This window comes from Lacerta agilis, chromosome 5, assembly GCF_009819535.1.
Source record: "Lacerta agilis isolate rLacAgi1 chromosome 5, rLacAgi1.pri, whole genome shotgun sequence".
Taxonomy (NCBI): domain Eukaryota; kingdom Metazoa; phylum Chordata; class Lepidosauria; order Squamata; family Lacertidae; genus Lacerta; species Lacerta agilis.
The window spans coordinates 75159813-75175979 of record NC_046316.1 but is presented as its reverse complement, the minus strand read 5'-3'; the positions used below and the strand labels follow the sequence as shown (position 1 = coordinate 75175979).

General features: G+C 44.9%; 1 protein-coding gene across 1 annotated transcript in view; it reads right to left on the bottom strand.

Annotated features, from left to right (window-relative positions):
- KCNAB1 (potassium voltage-gated channel subfamily A member regulatory beta subunit 1) overlaps window positions 1-16167 on the bottom strand; it is a 151948-nt gene that overhangs the window by 6802 nt on the left and 128979 nt on the right. The window contains 5 exon segments of the mRNA XM_033150493.1: window positions 403-523; window positions 2756-2850; window positions 4790-4886; window positions 4888-4911; window positions 6978-7063. Coding sequence (XP_033006384.1) covers window positions 403-523; window positions 2756-2850; window positions 4790-4886; window positions 4888-4911; window positions 6978-7063 — 423 coding nt within the window.

Below are 16167 nucleotides of genomic sequence, written 5' to 3'. Positions count from 1 at the left end.
CACCACAAGTAGCTCACAGTGCCAGCCCAACTGAACATCACTAATGATATAGGTGGTTTTTTGGGGGGTGGGGTGGGGTGTTTTCATCTATGTGTTATAGTCATAATAATAGTCCATTAGTGGTGGAGTAAGGGACTACATTGTAATCAAAGAGGGATTCTCTACCCCACCCCCTAACATTTGTGGTATGAAAAGTTACAGGATTTCAGCAGAAAGTTACACGATATGCACTGATTGGAAGTGACGCAGTGTGACTGCCCCAAAACCTGAGCAGGCACAAACAGTATTGAATGCGGAGTTGTGTCTGACTTTGCTGATAGCATCATGAATACGAATAGTTATGAATGCACAATGCAAAAGACATCTGGAGGTGCCCAGAGAGGGACTCCCAGAATCACTCACCAACAGCCAGCTGAGGTAGGGTGCACCCAAGGCGTTCAGCAATGGGGAAGAGATCTTTCAGCTTCGATTGCTGTTTTCTCCCCTCCTCGCTCACAATCTTCTCCTTTAGCCACTGATAGCACTGGGGAAACAGAAGACAATAAGCTGTTAAAACTAAGACAAACCTTAGAACTCTGCAGTTTAAATCATGCCCAAATAGGAGCACTGCACTGTTAGAGCTGCTCTATAAGTCACAATAGGGATGTGGGTGGCGCTGTGGGTTAAACCACAGAGCCTAGGGCTTGCCGATCAGAAGGTCGGCAGTTCGAATCCCCGTGACGGGGTGAGCTCCCGTTGCTCGGTCCCTGCTCCTGCCAACCTAGCAGTTCGAAAGCACGTCAAAGTGCAAGTAGATAAATAGGTACCACTCTGGCGGGAAGGTAAACAGTGTTTCTGTGCATTGCTCTGGGTCGCCAGAAGCGGCTTAGTCATGCTGGCCACATGACCCGGAAGCTGTACACCAGCTCACTCGGCCAATAAAGCGAGATGAACACCGCAACCCCAGAGTTGTCCGCGACTGGACCTAATGGTCAGGGGTCCCTTTACCTTTACCTTTATATGTCACAATTGCCATGGGTACCGGCAACTCACTGTGTAAGCTGAGGCCATAGAGTAGCATTTCCCCATCAGCAACGGCAGGGGCGCTATGTGTAACATGCGATAGCTTGAGCACATGCAGTGAACACTAAACATTATGGCAGAGGGATGGGAAACTGGGCACAGGGATTTCTGCTGCAGTTGCCTCTGGTATGATGTGTTGGCCAACTCAGAGGAGTGTCTTCTCTGGGCAGTACCTGTTTTACAATGTTTTAGTGCTCTCTGGGTGAAAGAAGGAGCTCAATGAATTTATGAATGCTATGCGCTCTGGAGAGAAACGGGAAATGAGCTCCTGGCTCTCACTCGCAGAGCCAGCCAGCAAACAAAAACTCAGTTATCCTTTGGCCACAAATCTCTAGTGCTGGACAAATTCATTTCCCTTAAACCTGTGGAGCTTTGATGATTGCTTTCAAACATACCAAAATGATTTAAGTGTGCTTGCCATCCTTCAAAATGTCAAACAGGTTGCTGTGAGGGGCATGGGGGGGCGGGTTGGCAACAGTGACAGTATGTCACAGATAACAGGCTATACTAAACAGGCTGCAACAGCAGCCAGTCAATGTGTCTGGGCAATTCATGTCATATGTCCTTGTTAAGTTCCTTTAAAAAAGGCTTAGAAGCAATTCTGGATACAATTTGTGGCTGACATGCCAGCTTGATTTAATCAATAACGCAAGGAACGAAAACACTGATCTAAGTGTTTCAGAGCAGACTAAAGGCTGAGGAGGGACATCTGTTGGTCCTCAGTATATATATCGAGGCTGGGAAACCTTTTTCAGCCTGAGAGATGCATTCATTCCCTTGTGGGCAACCATCGGGGGCCATGTGCAAATGGTGGACGGTGTCAAGAGGCAAAAATGTGTAGCAGCACACAGCTGGCCAACTGTTTGATGGCATCCCAATCTGGTGCAAAGATGCACAGCCGCGGAAAAGTTTAAACTGTCTCTAGGTCTCCTCCACCTCTACCTCTTGCGTCGTGAAAGCCTATCATGCATTCTTTTTTATGATTTTTATTGGTTTTCCATACAAATTAATCTTATATATTACCTTACATTTACAACTTAACCTTCATCTTTTTCGACCTCAATCTTCTTACAATACAACACAATACAAAACAATACAATACAAACCACCCAGCAAACAAAACCCCCAACCCCAACCCTCCCACCTCATTCCCCCCCTGTACTTCCCCCCTTTCTTCCTCTGTTTTATTCTTCATCCTGATTGATTCTCACGGTTTTACACTTCTTAAAAGCCTATCATGCATTCTTATCTAGCCCCACACCATGAATCTTAATAATCAGGGAAGCAAGAAGAGATAACATGGAAACATGTATGTAACAGGCAACTTGGATGTTCTCCAAGAAGACTTAATGAAATCAGAATCTCTATCCACTTTATGAATAAAATCAAAATGGTAAGCAATGGGATAGGCTTGTATCTAATGCTAGTCATACTCAGCGTAGACCTCAGCAGCAATGTTCTCATTAATGCTGAAATCTTGATTGTGAAGGGAATTATTATTATTGTTGTTGCTATTTATTAAATTTGTATACCGCCCTTTACTTGTAGATCTCAGGGGAAATTATTTCCGTCATTCAAACATGTGCTCCTTCACACTTTTCACCTACCATCCTGAGCTCAGAAAAGACGTTTCTCTAGAGCATGGGGGGAAATACGTCGTGATTGTACAAGTGGTTAGCATGGGGGGAAATACCTTCAAAGAAGCCCTTGAGCTTTCTGGAATTCCATTGGCGTATTTCCCCGTGACAACCCCACAGGCGAGAGGGGACCACGTCATTGCTCCAACTCCTGCAGAACAACCAATCAGACAACGGATAGCACTGAGATAATGTTAACAAGATCCTGTAGACACCACACACACACACACACACACACACACGAGTTACGGATTACCTAAGCAAATAAAAGCAAATATATACCCGCAAATGATTAAAGTGCCATTGAAAGACTACATCATTTGGCCTTTATAGTTTAGAAAAACAGAAGACTGAGCTGCCAGGGGTTGGAGGGCCGGAGTCGACATGATAGAGTTTTATAAAACTACAGAAGGTGTGGAGAAGAGAGATGTTTTTCTCCCTCCTTCATAATAATAGAAATTGGGAGCATCCAATAGAACCATTGCTTAGTGGGCAGAACCACAGCAGATTCCTGACAGTGGGACCAGTGCTGCTTTACTGGGAGTGGGAGGGAGAGGGATGAAGGCCATATCTTGTGCGGATTCCCCAGCAGAGCTGATTCAGTATTCCCACAGCAGTCTCTGCACAGCTTCCACCTCTTTGGTAAGCGACTCCATTGCTGGGCAAGCCGCCCCCCAAATGAAATTGATTGGCAGGAGGTCAGGGAGAGGCAGAAACAAGCAATTCTTCCCGCAAAGCATAATGAAAACATGAAATTCGTCGGCACGGACATTGGGATGGATGCAACTCAGACGGCTTTCGGAGGGGAAGAAAGCAAATTCATGGAGGAGGATGGGTCTGCTGGCAGCTGTCATCATGAAGACTGAACGGGGCCTCTCCTTGAAAGGCAGTGGATATTAGTCACTGGGAAGCAACAATGGGGAGAGAACTATATATATATTTTTAGTGATTTAAACAATTTCTGTATCGCTGGACTACAATTGTCTTGCAAGGAGTGTACAAGAAATACAATACAGAAAAGGTAAAAATAATTGTTAACTATAAAATCAGACTTCAAGTTAAAATGCCTGCTGGAATAACAATAATGAAAAGTATCAGTAGGACCTCAGCTGGAAGATTGTTCCATAAAATTGGACCCACAACAATAATGCATGGCTTCCCCAAGGTTCATCTAGTCCAGCCCCAAGTAATACAGGAATCCTGCCCACCGATGTTCCTGAGTGGGCTCGAACCACCAACCTTCTGGTTAATAGCCAGATGCTTTGACCCATTGTGCCACTGGGGGGGGGGGGGTTTCCCCACGTTACTTGGATGTGGACGCGGTGGCGCGGTGGTCTAAACCACTTAACCTCTTGGGTTTGCTGATCAGAAGGTTGGTGGTTCGAGTGCACGTGATGGGGTGAGCTCCCGCTCCTCTGTCCCAGCTTATGCCAACCTATCAGTTCAAAAGCACACCAATGCAAGTAGATAAATAGGTACCGCTGCAGCAGGAAGGTAAACTGCGTTTCCATGTGCTCTGGCTTACATCATGGTGTTCCATTGTGTTAGAAGCGGTTTAGTCATGCTGGCCACATGACCCGGAAAGCTGTCTGTGGACAAATGCCAGCTCCTCGGCCTGAAAGCAAGATGAGCGCCACAACTCCATAGTCACCTTTGACCAGCACTTAACCATCCAGTGGTCCTTTACCTTACCTCTACTATTTCAAAGAGGCTTTCTCCCTAGTAAGTGTTCTAAGGATTGCAGCCCATGGCACTTTTTGGTGTGGGGAAAGGAACATACTAGAACATCGTAGTTAAGCTTCTGCTTCTTTGGCCTGACACCATGCACCACTATGGACCTGCTATAGGATTCTGATGACACTATACAAATTATAATAACAGAGGAAAGCCATCGAAGCAGCCAGTCAGACATGCTGTCACTTACCTCTTTGCACAGTGATAATTGCTGCTGGCAAGAGAACTATTGCACCTCTGATACTTATTGAACAGCAGGGGCTAGGAAATATTTCCCGAGTAGACACCCTTTGAATAGAAATGATTCGTTCCTCATTCCCACGCGAATATTAACAACGCAGCCTTTCAGACATTACCTATCTTGTGATACAGTTCCGGCAACTGAACCTCTACTTTCTCTCTTTGGAAAAGGTGGTATTCTGCTTGTTCACCACCGGGTGGAATCATATTAAAACTGCCTCGCTACAGAATAGGCTTCCTGCAGAGAGTCAGCAAAAAAAAAAGAATAGCACATTAGCGGAGAGTTCTCCTGGGAGAAATGACAGAGCATTAATCAAATCAACCTCTTCCAAGACTGTGCACGATACAGATGTTTTATTAGGGTTGTAATGTTAATACATTTGAACAAATGATTAAAAGAACATCGGATTAACTGGAAGCCCTTAAAAAAAAAAAAGAGTACAGTCGTACTTTGGTTCTCGAACGCCTTGCGAGTCAAATGTTTTGGCTCCCTAACGCCACAAACCGAAGTGAGGTTTGCGAATGATGTTTTGTAGCCCAACGTCCGTTGCGGCCTCCACGGCTTCTGATTCAGTGCAGGAAGCTCCTGCAGCCAATCGGAAGCCGCGCCTTGGTTTTCAAATGTTTTTGGAAGTCGAACGGACTTCCGGAATGGATTCTATTCAAGAACCAAGGTACAGCTGTACTTTAAAAAGGTGCAAATGACAGGGAACATCTTCTGCCCTGCTTGTGACAAGGCATCACTTAAATGCACCTGCCTGTACCGCGAACACATGCAGCCTGCTTTTCTTCTCTTGAATTGTTTTTCTTATATGCATGTCTATGTAGATTTCATCACTTCTTTCGAGATTTCTATCTATCTATCCCCCACCCCACCCCACCAATGATCACATTACCTACCACAGCAAAAGGGGTGTGGGCTGTCGAATTTTGGATTGCTTCCAAGTACGGTAGGTGGCTCCTAGAGCTGCTGCTGCTACCACAACTTACTCTGATTAATTAATTAATTAATTAATATACTACTTAGTGCCAAAATAGGCTTCTAAGTGGTTTAGAAAAACAGAGGAACCAGGAACACAAACACTGCTAATGAATACTTTCCCGCTGCAAGCTGGTTTTCAGCTCACCTTTTGTACTGTTAGGGGCATTACGCTTTTACTATGTGCCCATGCTGGTATGTTTCCTGAGTTGCTGTAAATAACTAAAATAATAATAATAATAATAATAATAATAATAATAATAATAATGATGATGATGATGTCCCAATGAGCACAGCACAGCTGCAGAGGGTGGGAAAGGCTAATTTCCAATTAACGCGGGCAGTCATCTTTCTGTCTGTCTGTATGTCTGTCTAAAATGATGCTTAAAAATAATAACCAAATATTGAATTAGTGCTAAGTGCTTATGCATTCATGTCCTTATAAATTCAAGCTTGATTGCCCATTGCTGAACACAAAACTTTTTTTTAAAAAAAAAAATACACAAAGTTTTTAACATTTGAACTGGAAGTGCAGATTGGAAGCACTTATCTAGAGAAAATGCACTAAAATGACAGCGAGTAGGAAGGCAGTGGGGAGTCCATTTGTTTAAAAAAATCATTTTAAAATGTGTTATGGAGCTATTACTGAACTTTAAAAAAAGTATATAGATGGACCCGTGCTTAAGAGATTTTAGCATAAATACAGTGGTACCTCTGGTTACAAACTTAATTCGTTCTGGAGGTCCGTTCTACCTGAAACCGTTCTTAACCTGAGATATCTGTTTAGCTAATGGGGCCTCCCACTGCCGCCGCATGATTTCTTTTCTCATTCTGAGGTAAAGTTCTTAACCTGAGGTACTACTTCCGGGTTAGAGGAGTCTGTAACCCGAGGTGTTTGTAACCTGAGGTATCACTGTAAAACTTAAGTGATAACAGGAGTGAAAAAGTAATAGCGAAGGTATGCTGAGGTGGGCAGTTGGTTTTGGCAATAGGGTTACTTTCTTAATATTTAACTGCACACATCAAAACCCCCAACCTTTTAAATAAATAATAAATAATAAATAAATAAATAAATAATGAGAAGTGCTATGACTGTCTCTACCAGCTATGTTCTTCTCCTCTTCTAAAAAAGCTAGACTTTTGGAGCCTGAGAAAAGACTGAAAAATTGGAAGGAAACACAGGAATGTAATGATTGGACGACGCACTGTGTGGATGCCCGTAAAAATGAGGGAGCAGACCATGGCAATTCCACACATCACACCGTGGTGCTGTTTCAATGCTTGCAGCTGTAATAACGCTGGATCCTCTTGCAAAGCTACCTTACCATTATTTCCATGGCACTCCAACGGGAAGTTCCCCAGTACATGGCCATGCCTTGGTTTATCACGTGAGTCATCGCTCGGACGATCTCTAAATTGGAAGAGAGAGAGAGAACAGAACCATATCATATGCAAGTGCAAGCAAGGTGGTTAGCAGAAATGTGCAATTGGGACCAAGGGTGTGTGTGTGTGTGGTGTGTGAGAGAGAGAGAGATGCAACAAGTTCGTACACTTAGCAATCCTCCCTAAAAGAAAGCTGGCCTTTTCTTATTTATCTTTCCGTATGTTGGCCTGCAGCTTAGGCTACAAAGGTTGGAGTCCAATCCTGCATTTATAAGTTCCAGTTACAGGTGGGTAGCCGTGTTGGTCTGCCATAGTCGAAACAAAATAAAATTTCTTTCCAGTAGCACCTTAGAGACCAACTGAGTTTGTTCTTGGTATGAGCTTTGTGTGCATGCACACTTCTTCAGAAAGAAATTTTCTATTTTGTTCCTGCATTTATAGATTGCCTCTTTTATGCGTTGAGAATCAAAGGTAACCGTGGAAGAAAAGGCTTCCCCCTTTACATATCAGGTGGTATGAACGTTCTTATATTTTGCGTGTGAAGACCCCCAGGAGCTACCCCATAAATAATTACACACATGACACAGAATTTAGTTTTAGGTTATTGGCATAATTTTGGCCACAACTTTATTGATTACAGATAGTGAGTGTTAGTTAAGGTAGGTAGCCATGTTAGTCTGCCATAGTCAAAACAAATAAAAATAAAAAAAATCCTTCCAGTAGCACCTTAGAGACCAACTAAGTTTGTTCTTGGTATGAGCTTTCGTGTGCTTCAGATACAGATACTGAGTGGTTTGTTTAGGCATTGGTTCGACTAGGCTGCACCTGACCTCAGCAGGACACAGCACTGATGACTGGGCCCACCATATCGTCAGTGCAGGTAAACACCATGGGGGAGCAACTGCTACGGGCACGTGACTCAAGCTCACCCCAAAATGCTCCCAGGGACTCTTGTGTGGTCCTATCCCTCGAAAGGGGTCAACAAAAGCATGGCGAATCCCTGGATTCCTTTGATGGAATAACTTTTGCCATTGGGAGGGCCCTGGTTCTCTGACCTGCCCTCCACACCACCATTGAACCAATGCCTAACTGCCAAACCTTACAAAGTTGTGATGATTTGCTACGCAGCAGGCAAACCCAAGTGGCACCAGCCAATCACCCAAATGGGAAAATTCCTACCGGGCCCTGCCCCAAAAGCAGACGACCCACGATGGCATAGCAAGGTCAAAGCAAGACCCTAAATATAGGGAAGGGTGGGCGGGTGATCCGGTGCAAGAAGCGAAAAGAGGAAGTTCAATGCAATGTGCAGCGGTATATAAAGATCCCTGGGTTAATACACAAAATTCCCATTGGCCAGATCTGCCCAACAACTGAGGGACCTCCAATCGAGTTGTTGTGGCTATCCAATCACTCCCACCCACACAACAGTGAGGTCAGTCCTGATGATCTCACCGCAACACGTGCCCTCTGTGAGGAGGACCCGATTTACGCAATAGTGCACAGTAACCCCCCACCTTATGCACATTTAACTTGTGCGCATTCAGCTTTTATGAGCATGGCAAAATAATATTTTTAAAAATATTAAACGGGGTGGGGTTCTGGGGAAAATGAACTTGGCAAACCCTCCCACCACTAAGCCCACTGGGTTTTGACTATACATAAGTTTGACTTTAGGTGTGACCCCCAGAACATATCCCTCACAGAAGTTGCAGACTTACTAAGAGAATATGCAACCATATACATGTCTGACCACCTGCATGTTGTTGACGCAACTAGAGTCAAAATAAGGATAGAGAAAGGATATTGAAACAGCTTTTGTAGATCTCAGTGTGTGCATGCCAACCTAGGTGTTGATGATGGGCCTATTTCTTTTTTTGGGCCCCCCCCTTTTTTTTTTTTTTCCCCCCCCCCCCCCCCCCCCCCCCCCCTCCATCACCTGATGCTCTCTGGCTGGTCATCTGGGCATCCTGGAATTTGGCCCCCTAGCTGCACCATCTTCATGAAATATTCACATATCCCATGATAGCCCTATGGCAGGGGTCAGCAAACTTTTTCAGCAGGGGGTCGGTCCACTGTCCCTCAGACCTTGTGGGGGGCCTGACTATATTGGGGGGGGGGAAATGAACAAATTCCTATGCCCCACAAATAACCCAGGGATGCATTTTAAATAAAAGCACACATTCTACTCATGTAAAACATGCTGATTCCTGGACTGCCCACGGGCTGGATTTAGAAGGCGATTTAGAAGGCCTTAGTTTGCCTACCCATGCCCTATGGCATGGTCACGATAAATAAACTCACTGCAGCCCACCAGGTTGTGGGTTAATATCGGGTAGATTCAGTCAACACACCTTGCAAATGTCTAAGAATCATCTGTCTCTAGATGTTCTGTGTTTACACCTGGATTTCTGTTTGTGGAAACTGAGATGCTGCTGGGCAACTTTGAGCCCCACATCACATCTCTGGGGCTGATCGCAGACGCAAAATATTATCCTTACTTTCACACAGATGAACCCTGGCAAATCATTACCAGGAATATGAAAGGTTGCCAAAGGCTATTATTACAAATTGTATTTGCTATTATTTTGTGAGAGGCCAGTGTAATTTATGTACAACTGAGGAGAATCAGCACATTTTGTGAGTTTCCTACTAAGCAAAACACACACCTGTCCACAAAGAGAAAAGTTTAAAACTTAAACAACACAAGAGGGCAGCATTGTAGAAAGAGATATATGGGAATACTAACTTTTTGGGGTTCTTTTTGCTTTTAAACTTCATTGCATCAATTTCTCAAGTGGAAATCAGCTTATTGATCCAAGGGCAAGTTGTGCAAGGCTTGCACAGTTGTGCTTTTGTACAAATACCTCTATTTGGGCCCAGGGCATGGTCTAAAGTGGCAACCTTGCTAAAGCTAAGCGAGATAAGTGCCTAGATCAGAGACCACCCAGACTGCAGCCCCATGCATGTCACCCAAGCAGAACATGGTCACCATGTGGATAGGCTTGTCCTCCATGAATTCGCCTAATCTTCTTTTAAAGCCACCCAACTTGGTGGCCATCACTGCCCTCAGAGGGAGCAAGTTCTATCATTTAACTGTGTGTTACATGAAGAACGACTCCCTTTTTATAGAAAGGAAGCCTACAATTGAAACATAAATAAATTTCAGTGGGTCGATTCCTACAGCCATTTTGGGACGATGGCTGTCCTGCTGGTTCTGTCATGAGGAAATTGGTGCGCTCACAAAGACTCTGACATGGCTTGTGCCCGTGCAGGACGCTGCAAGGCGCGAAAAGATGAATTCATCCTCTATCTGCATTTCCTGTGTGTAACTGCAAACAGAGCAACAGGAACACTAGGAGTGGTGTGTCAAAAACTGATCTAGACTTCATGCAGCACAGAGCACCACTAAGGAAACAACTGCCTCACCCTGTCTGGCATGACTAGAATTCTGAAAAGACCAAACTTTCATCCACAGTCACCATGAATTAAGGTAGTGATGACAACTGAACCGTCCACTGGGCCTCTGCACACTTCTTCTCCTCCAGCTTGCACTGTAGATCTTGCACTGAGCTAGGGGTTAGGCTAGATGACTGCTAAGGTCAACTCTATAATTCTTTGAGGTAGTTGACTCATTCTCCCTTAGGGCTGGCCATGTTTGGTTGTGGCTCTCCGTGGTGTCCAACAGACTTCTTTCCCAAGACCTGCTGCCTAGTCCTTTTTACTGGAGATGCCAGAGATCAAACATGGATGCAGATCACAAGCTCCATCATTGTGTGACAGTTTGAAAACAACCGCATCATTTTGTCTTCTATCCTGCGACACATACATTGGATTATTACAGTGCTGCTGCTGCCCTTCCCACAGCCCAGAATATATTCCATCTAACCCTCTGAGCTTTTTGAAATCACTGCAAGATCAGAAAAGCCAAGCCAACTAGTGACCAGAAAACAGTATACATGTTTTTTCTTTAATGAAATGTGTAAACTGTGCCAGTTTCTAGGTGCCTCGCTTAGTCATCCATCTATTGAGTTGACAGCGCAGGGGATGATTACATTAGTGCTTCTTAACGCCTCCAGGAATTTTTCACTGTAGAGTTTATTATCTCCCATGCCCCAGCCATTTATTTTTATTCAAGGCATTGTTGCTTTTTGGAAGTTAACTCTTTTATATCTTGCTGCACAATCTTTTGCTTGAACGAGGAAAACCGTATCAGTCAACACAGAGTTGCCAACTTTTGGTCTTAGGGGAGGGAAACACTTTGAGAGTGTTACTTCCCTGACCTTCAAAGAGTAACAGGGCCCCCCCAGTCATGGATCTCCCCACATTGCATCTCATGGGTACCTCCAACGTTTCAAGATAAATCCATCATAATATGAACCCATTTCACAGTAATTAGGCAGCAAAGGTGTGGAACAGTATGAACTAGGTCTTCTTTCATACAACCATAGATTGTAGAGTTGGAAAGGGTCCAAAGAGTCTGCTAGATGGCCATGCGACCTCAGTTGAAAAACCTTCAGTGAAGGAGAGTCCACTGTGTTCTTTCAGCATCCTCAGTCCTCTTTGTGCTCATCTTTCTGAGACGAAGGCCCTAACTTTCAAAGCAGGGACTGCAATTGTTGTGGGTGCTACAAAATTCCCATTCCACAGAAGAAAAATTGGCAATGCTCAGAACCACCCCTGCAACCTCCCCCCCCCCCACCAACCCAGGCAAAACACCTACAGTCAAAAGAAATGATACATATACAACAGAAGCAGGAAACACTCAAATAGACAACACATCACAACCTCCATATCGTTGAGCCTTTCATTCACTGGCACCTGCAGTCCTGGCTCTGCAGTTTCTAGTCTCTTGCCATTGCTATCCTATCTCGCTTCAGACCAATGCCGATGCTGTTGATTTTTTAAGAACAAATCATGATAGTAAAAGCAGGTTCCAGTAGCCAAAGCTGTTGCTGTACTTGAGCACTGTGGCTCGTTGGGAGGAAACACTGTATCGCATCCAGTCTTAATTGCACCCGTTTAGAAAAACAAAACACACAACAAGCCAAAAGATGGCTTCATCCCCCAGGGCCAGAACATCAGAACTTGTGTGTATGTGTGTGCGCGCACACGCACACACACATGAGCAGTTCAGAGTGACAGAGTGCACTGTTGCCATGGAAACTCCACACATGGTAGGGATGCCAACAAATTACCCCTGCCTTCCCTATTAGCAAGATCCCATGCACATTTCTTTGGAAATAATTCCTACGGACTACATTGGAAGTTACACCAGTGGATATAGGATTTCAACCTTATTCTCTTCACTTCTGATAAAGGAATAAAGCAATGCCTCTGATTACTGCATGTCCAGAAAGGAGTAACGAGAAAGATATTCACAAAAGAGGACTGAAGCAAAGTATTCTGGAATGTTCAGAGTTCCTGCCCGCCCCCCTCGGTATTGTTGCTGCATGTCACTCTAATCTCTGAGCAGTGTGAGATTCCAGGCATTCCAGGTGCTCACCCAGGGTTCCTGTTCCCTTTTGGAAAGAGTTACACCAGAGACTGTGGTGTCTTTATGATATATGGTTTATTTACACATACAGTATATACAACCTGAAACTACAATGGAAGGGTCCACAGCACTAACACCACCAAAAGGGTCTAGTTTCGCCCATTCCCGCAGCCTTGGATTCAAACAGAAATCAAACATTGCTCTCAAATGCTGCTCTGACTCTCTCTCCAGTTTGCTGCTTTATTTGTAGGCCACATCACTGCTAACTTCTGCTCTAAAACTCCAAAGAACTTTGTCCTTCTAACTAACCACAAGCTGGGAGGGACCCCAGCCACTTGCCATCTCACACAGAGTCCCTTGGTTTCTCTTAATGGCCCATCACCCAGGCTATCACCAACACATGAAGCTAGCCTGGCTTATATCTTAACATTTGATGGATCCAGGGGGTTAGAAGGGTCTCACACAGAAGATATAGAAAGCTCCCCCCCCCGGCCCCAAACTCATAACAATATGTTAGAGTGTTATTCTCCTCGGCATCTTTAATGCCATTTGTGATAGGTAACATAGATAATGGAATAGAATTTTAAAGCTGGAAGTGACCACAAGGGTCCCACAATGCAGGAATCTTTTGCCCAACGTGGGGCTCAAACCCACGACCCTGAGATTTAAGAATCTCCTGCTCTACCAACTGAGCTGTCCCAGGTCCTCGACTACTGTTGTAAATGGGCTAAAATAGCTTAGCTTCCTCCCCCTGTCAACTCTGTCAATTACAGTTCCATGGATATTGAACTTGCACAGAAGCTCCCTCTCTCTTGCCAGCGAATCATAGCAACGCTCCTTTCTGTGTGACACTCAAATCACACGAACAGCCGCACAGCGAGAGTATTTCCAAAGGACAGCGGTGCAAGGGATGTAATTATCACAAACACCATGTGGAGCTCTTTGTTTTCTCTTGTCTATCTGCCGCGTGCGCGCGCATGTGCGTGTGTGCAGCCTCCCACGAACTGCTTAATTCCCTGTCAGTCTAGAATGTGAACAATGAAGTGCGGTATCCATTATTCTTCCTTCACCCAGAGATTGACTTATTTCGCTGCTGCAGCCACCAATGCACACCGATGCACCTTCTTCACATATTAACCCCTCAGATATGCCCATAGGGGGGACGACATGAGGCAGCAGAGAATGGGAGGAGATGGTGAGAGGGTGGACCAAGTGGTGCTTGGCAATAAATCAAGCCTGAAGAAGGAAGAGTAGGATTGAGGAAGGATCAAAAGCTTGAAGGCAAACCTCCTTCCTATTCCACTACCCCTTCAGATTGTTGCTGTTCCTGAAGCAGGATGTGCAGAAGATAGATTTGGATCCACGGGTAGATTGTCATATGCCCTCTTTTCTCAGGGCACATCCTCTTTTTCATGGGTAGAGTCGTCATAGTTAAAAGTAGAAGTTGTTGTGTATTGATTCAAGGGTTATCATATCTGTATTACTACTGTCTGTATTCACATTAGGGGAAAGTAACTGCCTTCCTGTTCCAGAAGGAACAGCTACAGTACAATTGGTTCATTCAAGTTGCTGCATTTGGATCCTCATTCTTATTGGTTCCCACCAAAAGGCAGCTTTGTGACTGCTTGAGATTGTTCCCTCCAAAACATATCCTTTCTAGCCAGTCTACTGTCCATGTAAATGTAGCTTCCCTCTCCTCAGTTCCCCAGTCTTGTTTACTTGTATTTCACTTTGTGCAAAAGCGGCAAGTAAAGAAGTGTGGTGTTGACTTGTGGAACAGCCGTGAAGGCTGCTGGGAAAGGTCAGGATCATCCGCTAAGGAGAAAGAGCTGAGTGGCTGGCAGCAAGCAGCAAAGACAGTGCAAGTTCTGCTGATGCCATACATTGTACAGATTGTCCAACGGTAGGGACAGCTTACTAGGTGAACCATGAAGAGGGACTGTAGGAAATAAATGTCCCTAAGGCTGAAATCCTACACCTAGTTACCTGGGATGAAGCTCCATGTGACAATGAGATTTACTTCTGGGTCGACATGTATAGGATTGCACCAACAGCCTCTGGTGTAGTGGTTAAGAGCGGTAGACTCGTAATCTGGGGAACTGGGTTCGTGTCTACACTCCTCCACTTGCAGCTGATGGGTGACCTTGGGCTAGTCACACTTCTTTGAAGTCTCTCAGCCCCATTCACCTCACAGAGTGTTTGTTGTGGGGGAGGAAGGGAAAGGAGAATGTTAGCCGCTTTGAGACCCCTTCGGGTAGTGATAAAGCGGGGTATCAAATCCAAACTCCTCCTCCTCCTCCTCCTCCTCCTCCTCCTCCTCCTCCTCTTCTTCTTCTTCTCACCTTCTGGGTTGCACAGATGGCTGTCAGAGGTGCTGCCATTCTGCTGGCAATATTTCAAATTGTCTTCAGTGCCTCAAGTGGAAGCACTTAGTGGAAGCGTAAATACTTGTCACTATAACCAAGAGGGGGAGCTGCAAAAATGTGTAGACGGAGCTGACAAACCTCCCTCCTCGATCATCTGCTCTCTGATGTGTATTTATCCCTGCTGAGGATTAATGGGATAAGTCACGAAAGGGCTTTTACTGCTTGTGTGTTAGTGCAACGGAGAGGCTGGGCAATTGCCTGTACATCTGCAGAAGCAAACAGGGAGGGAGGCTTCAAAAAGGTGCTGCAGCCCTGTGGCTTGAGGCAGAAGATAAGGAGGGTGATGCTGCCTGAGCAGTCACTACAGAGGCTGTATCAGGGGCGTCACCGGACGAAATAAATCTTGCAGCACAACCCTTTGCACTTTTGTCTATTTAGAAGTTTAGCCCCAGTGAGTTCAGTAGGACTTACTCTCTGGTAAGTGTGTTTAGCAGCCGTGGGGATCCTTTTTCAGTCTGGGGGGCATATTACCTTCTGGGTGAATTTCAGGGGCCACACACCAATGCTGAGTGGGGAAATTAATAATAATAATAGGAAGCGATAAAAGATCAGACATTAAAAACTTCCCTAAACAGGGTTGCCTTCAGATGTCTTCTAAAAGTCAGATAATTGTTTATTTCCTTGACATCAGATGGGAGGGCATTACACAGGGCGGGTGCCACTGCCAGAAGACCCTCTGCCTGGTTCCCTGTAACTTCACTTCTCGCAGTGAGGGAACCGCCAGAAGGCCCTCAGAGTTGGACCTCAGTGCCCAGGCTGAACGGGTATAAATAATAATAATAATAATAATAATAATAATAATAATAATAATAAATACTGGGCTGAAGCCATTTATAGTATGGATTAGCTTCAGTTACAGCAGCACAAACTGTGCCTTTCACCAGTGGAGCCAATGTGTAATACTTTTCCTCAAAAGCAGGACACACAGGAAGCCCCCATTCCCTTCCTTTCTTGTGAGGTAGAACTGGTGGGGCTGTTGCATCAGCCTTCCTAGTTTTTATGCTCCAAAACAGCCTTTAGCTTATGGCTGTAGAAGGGAGATAAAGGCTACCTTTCTCCAACCCGCCTGTCAAAGCTGCAAAAACCCACCTTTTTGCCACACAGGATTTTCTCCGCTCTTAGTGTGTGTAGAATCGCAGGATGTTTATGGGCCCTTTAAGTTATGCTGCCTCAATCCTTTGATGTGGCACATTTCTCTTAAGAAAAACAGGT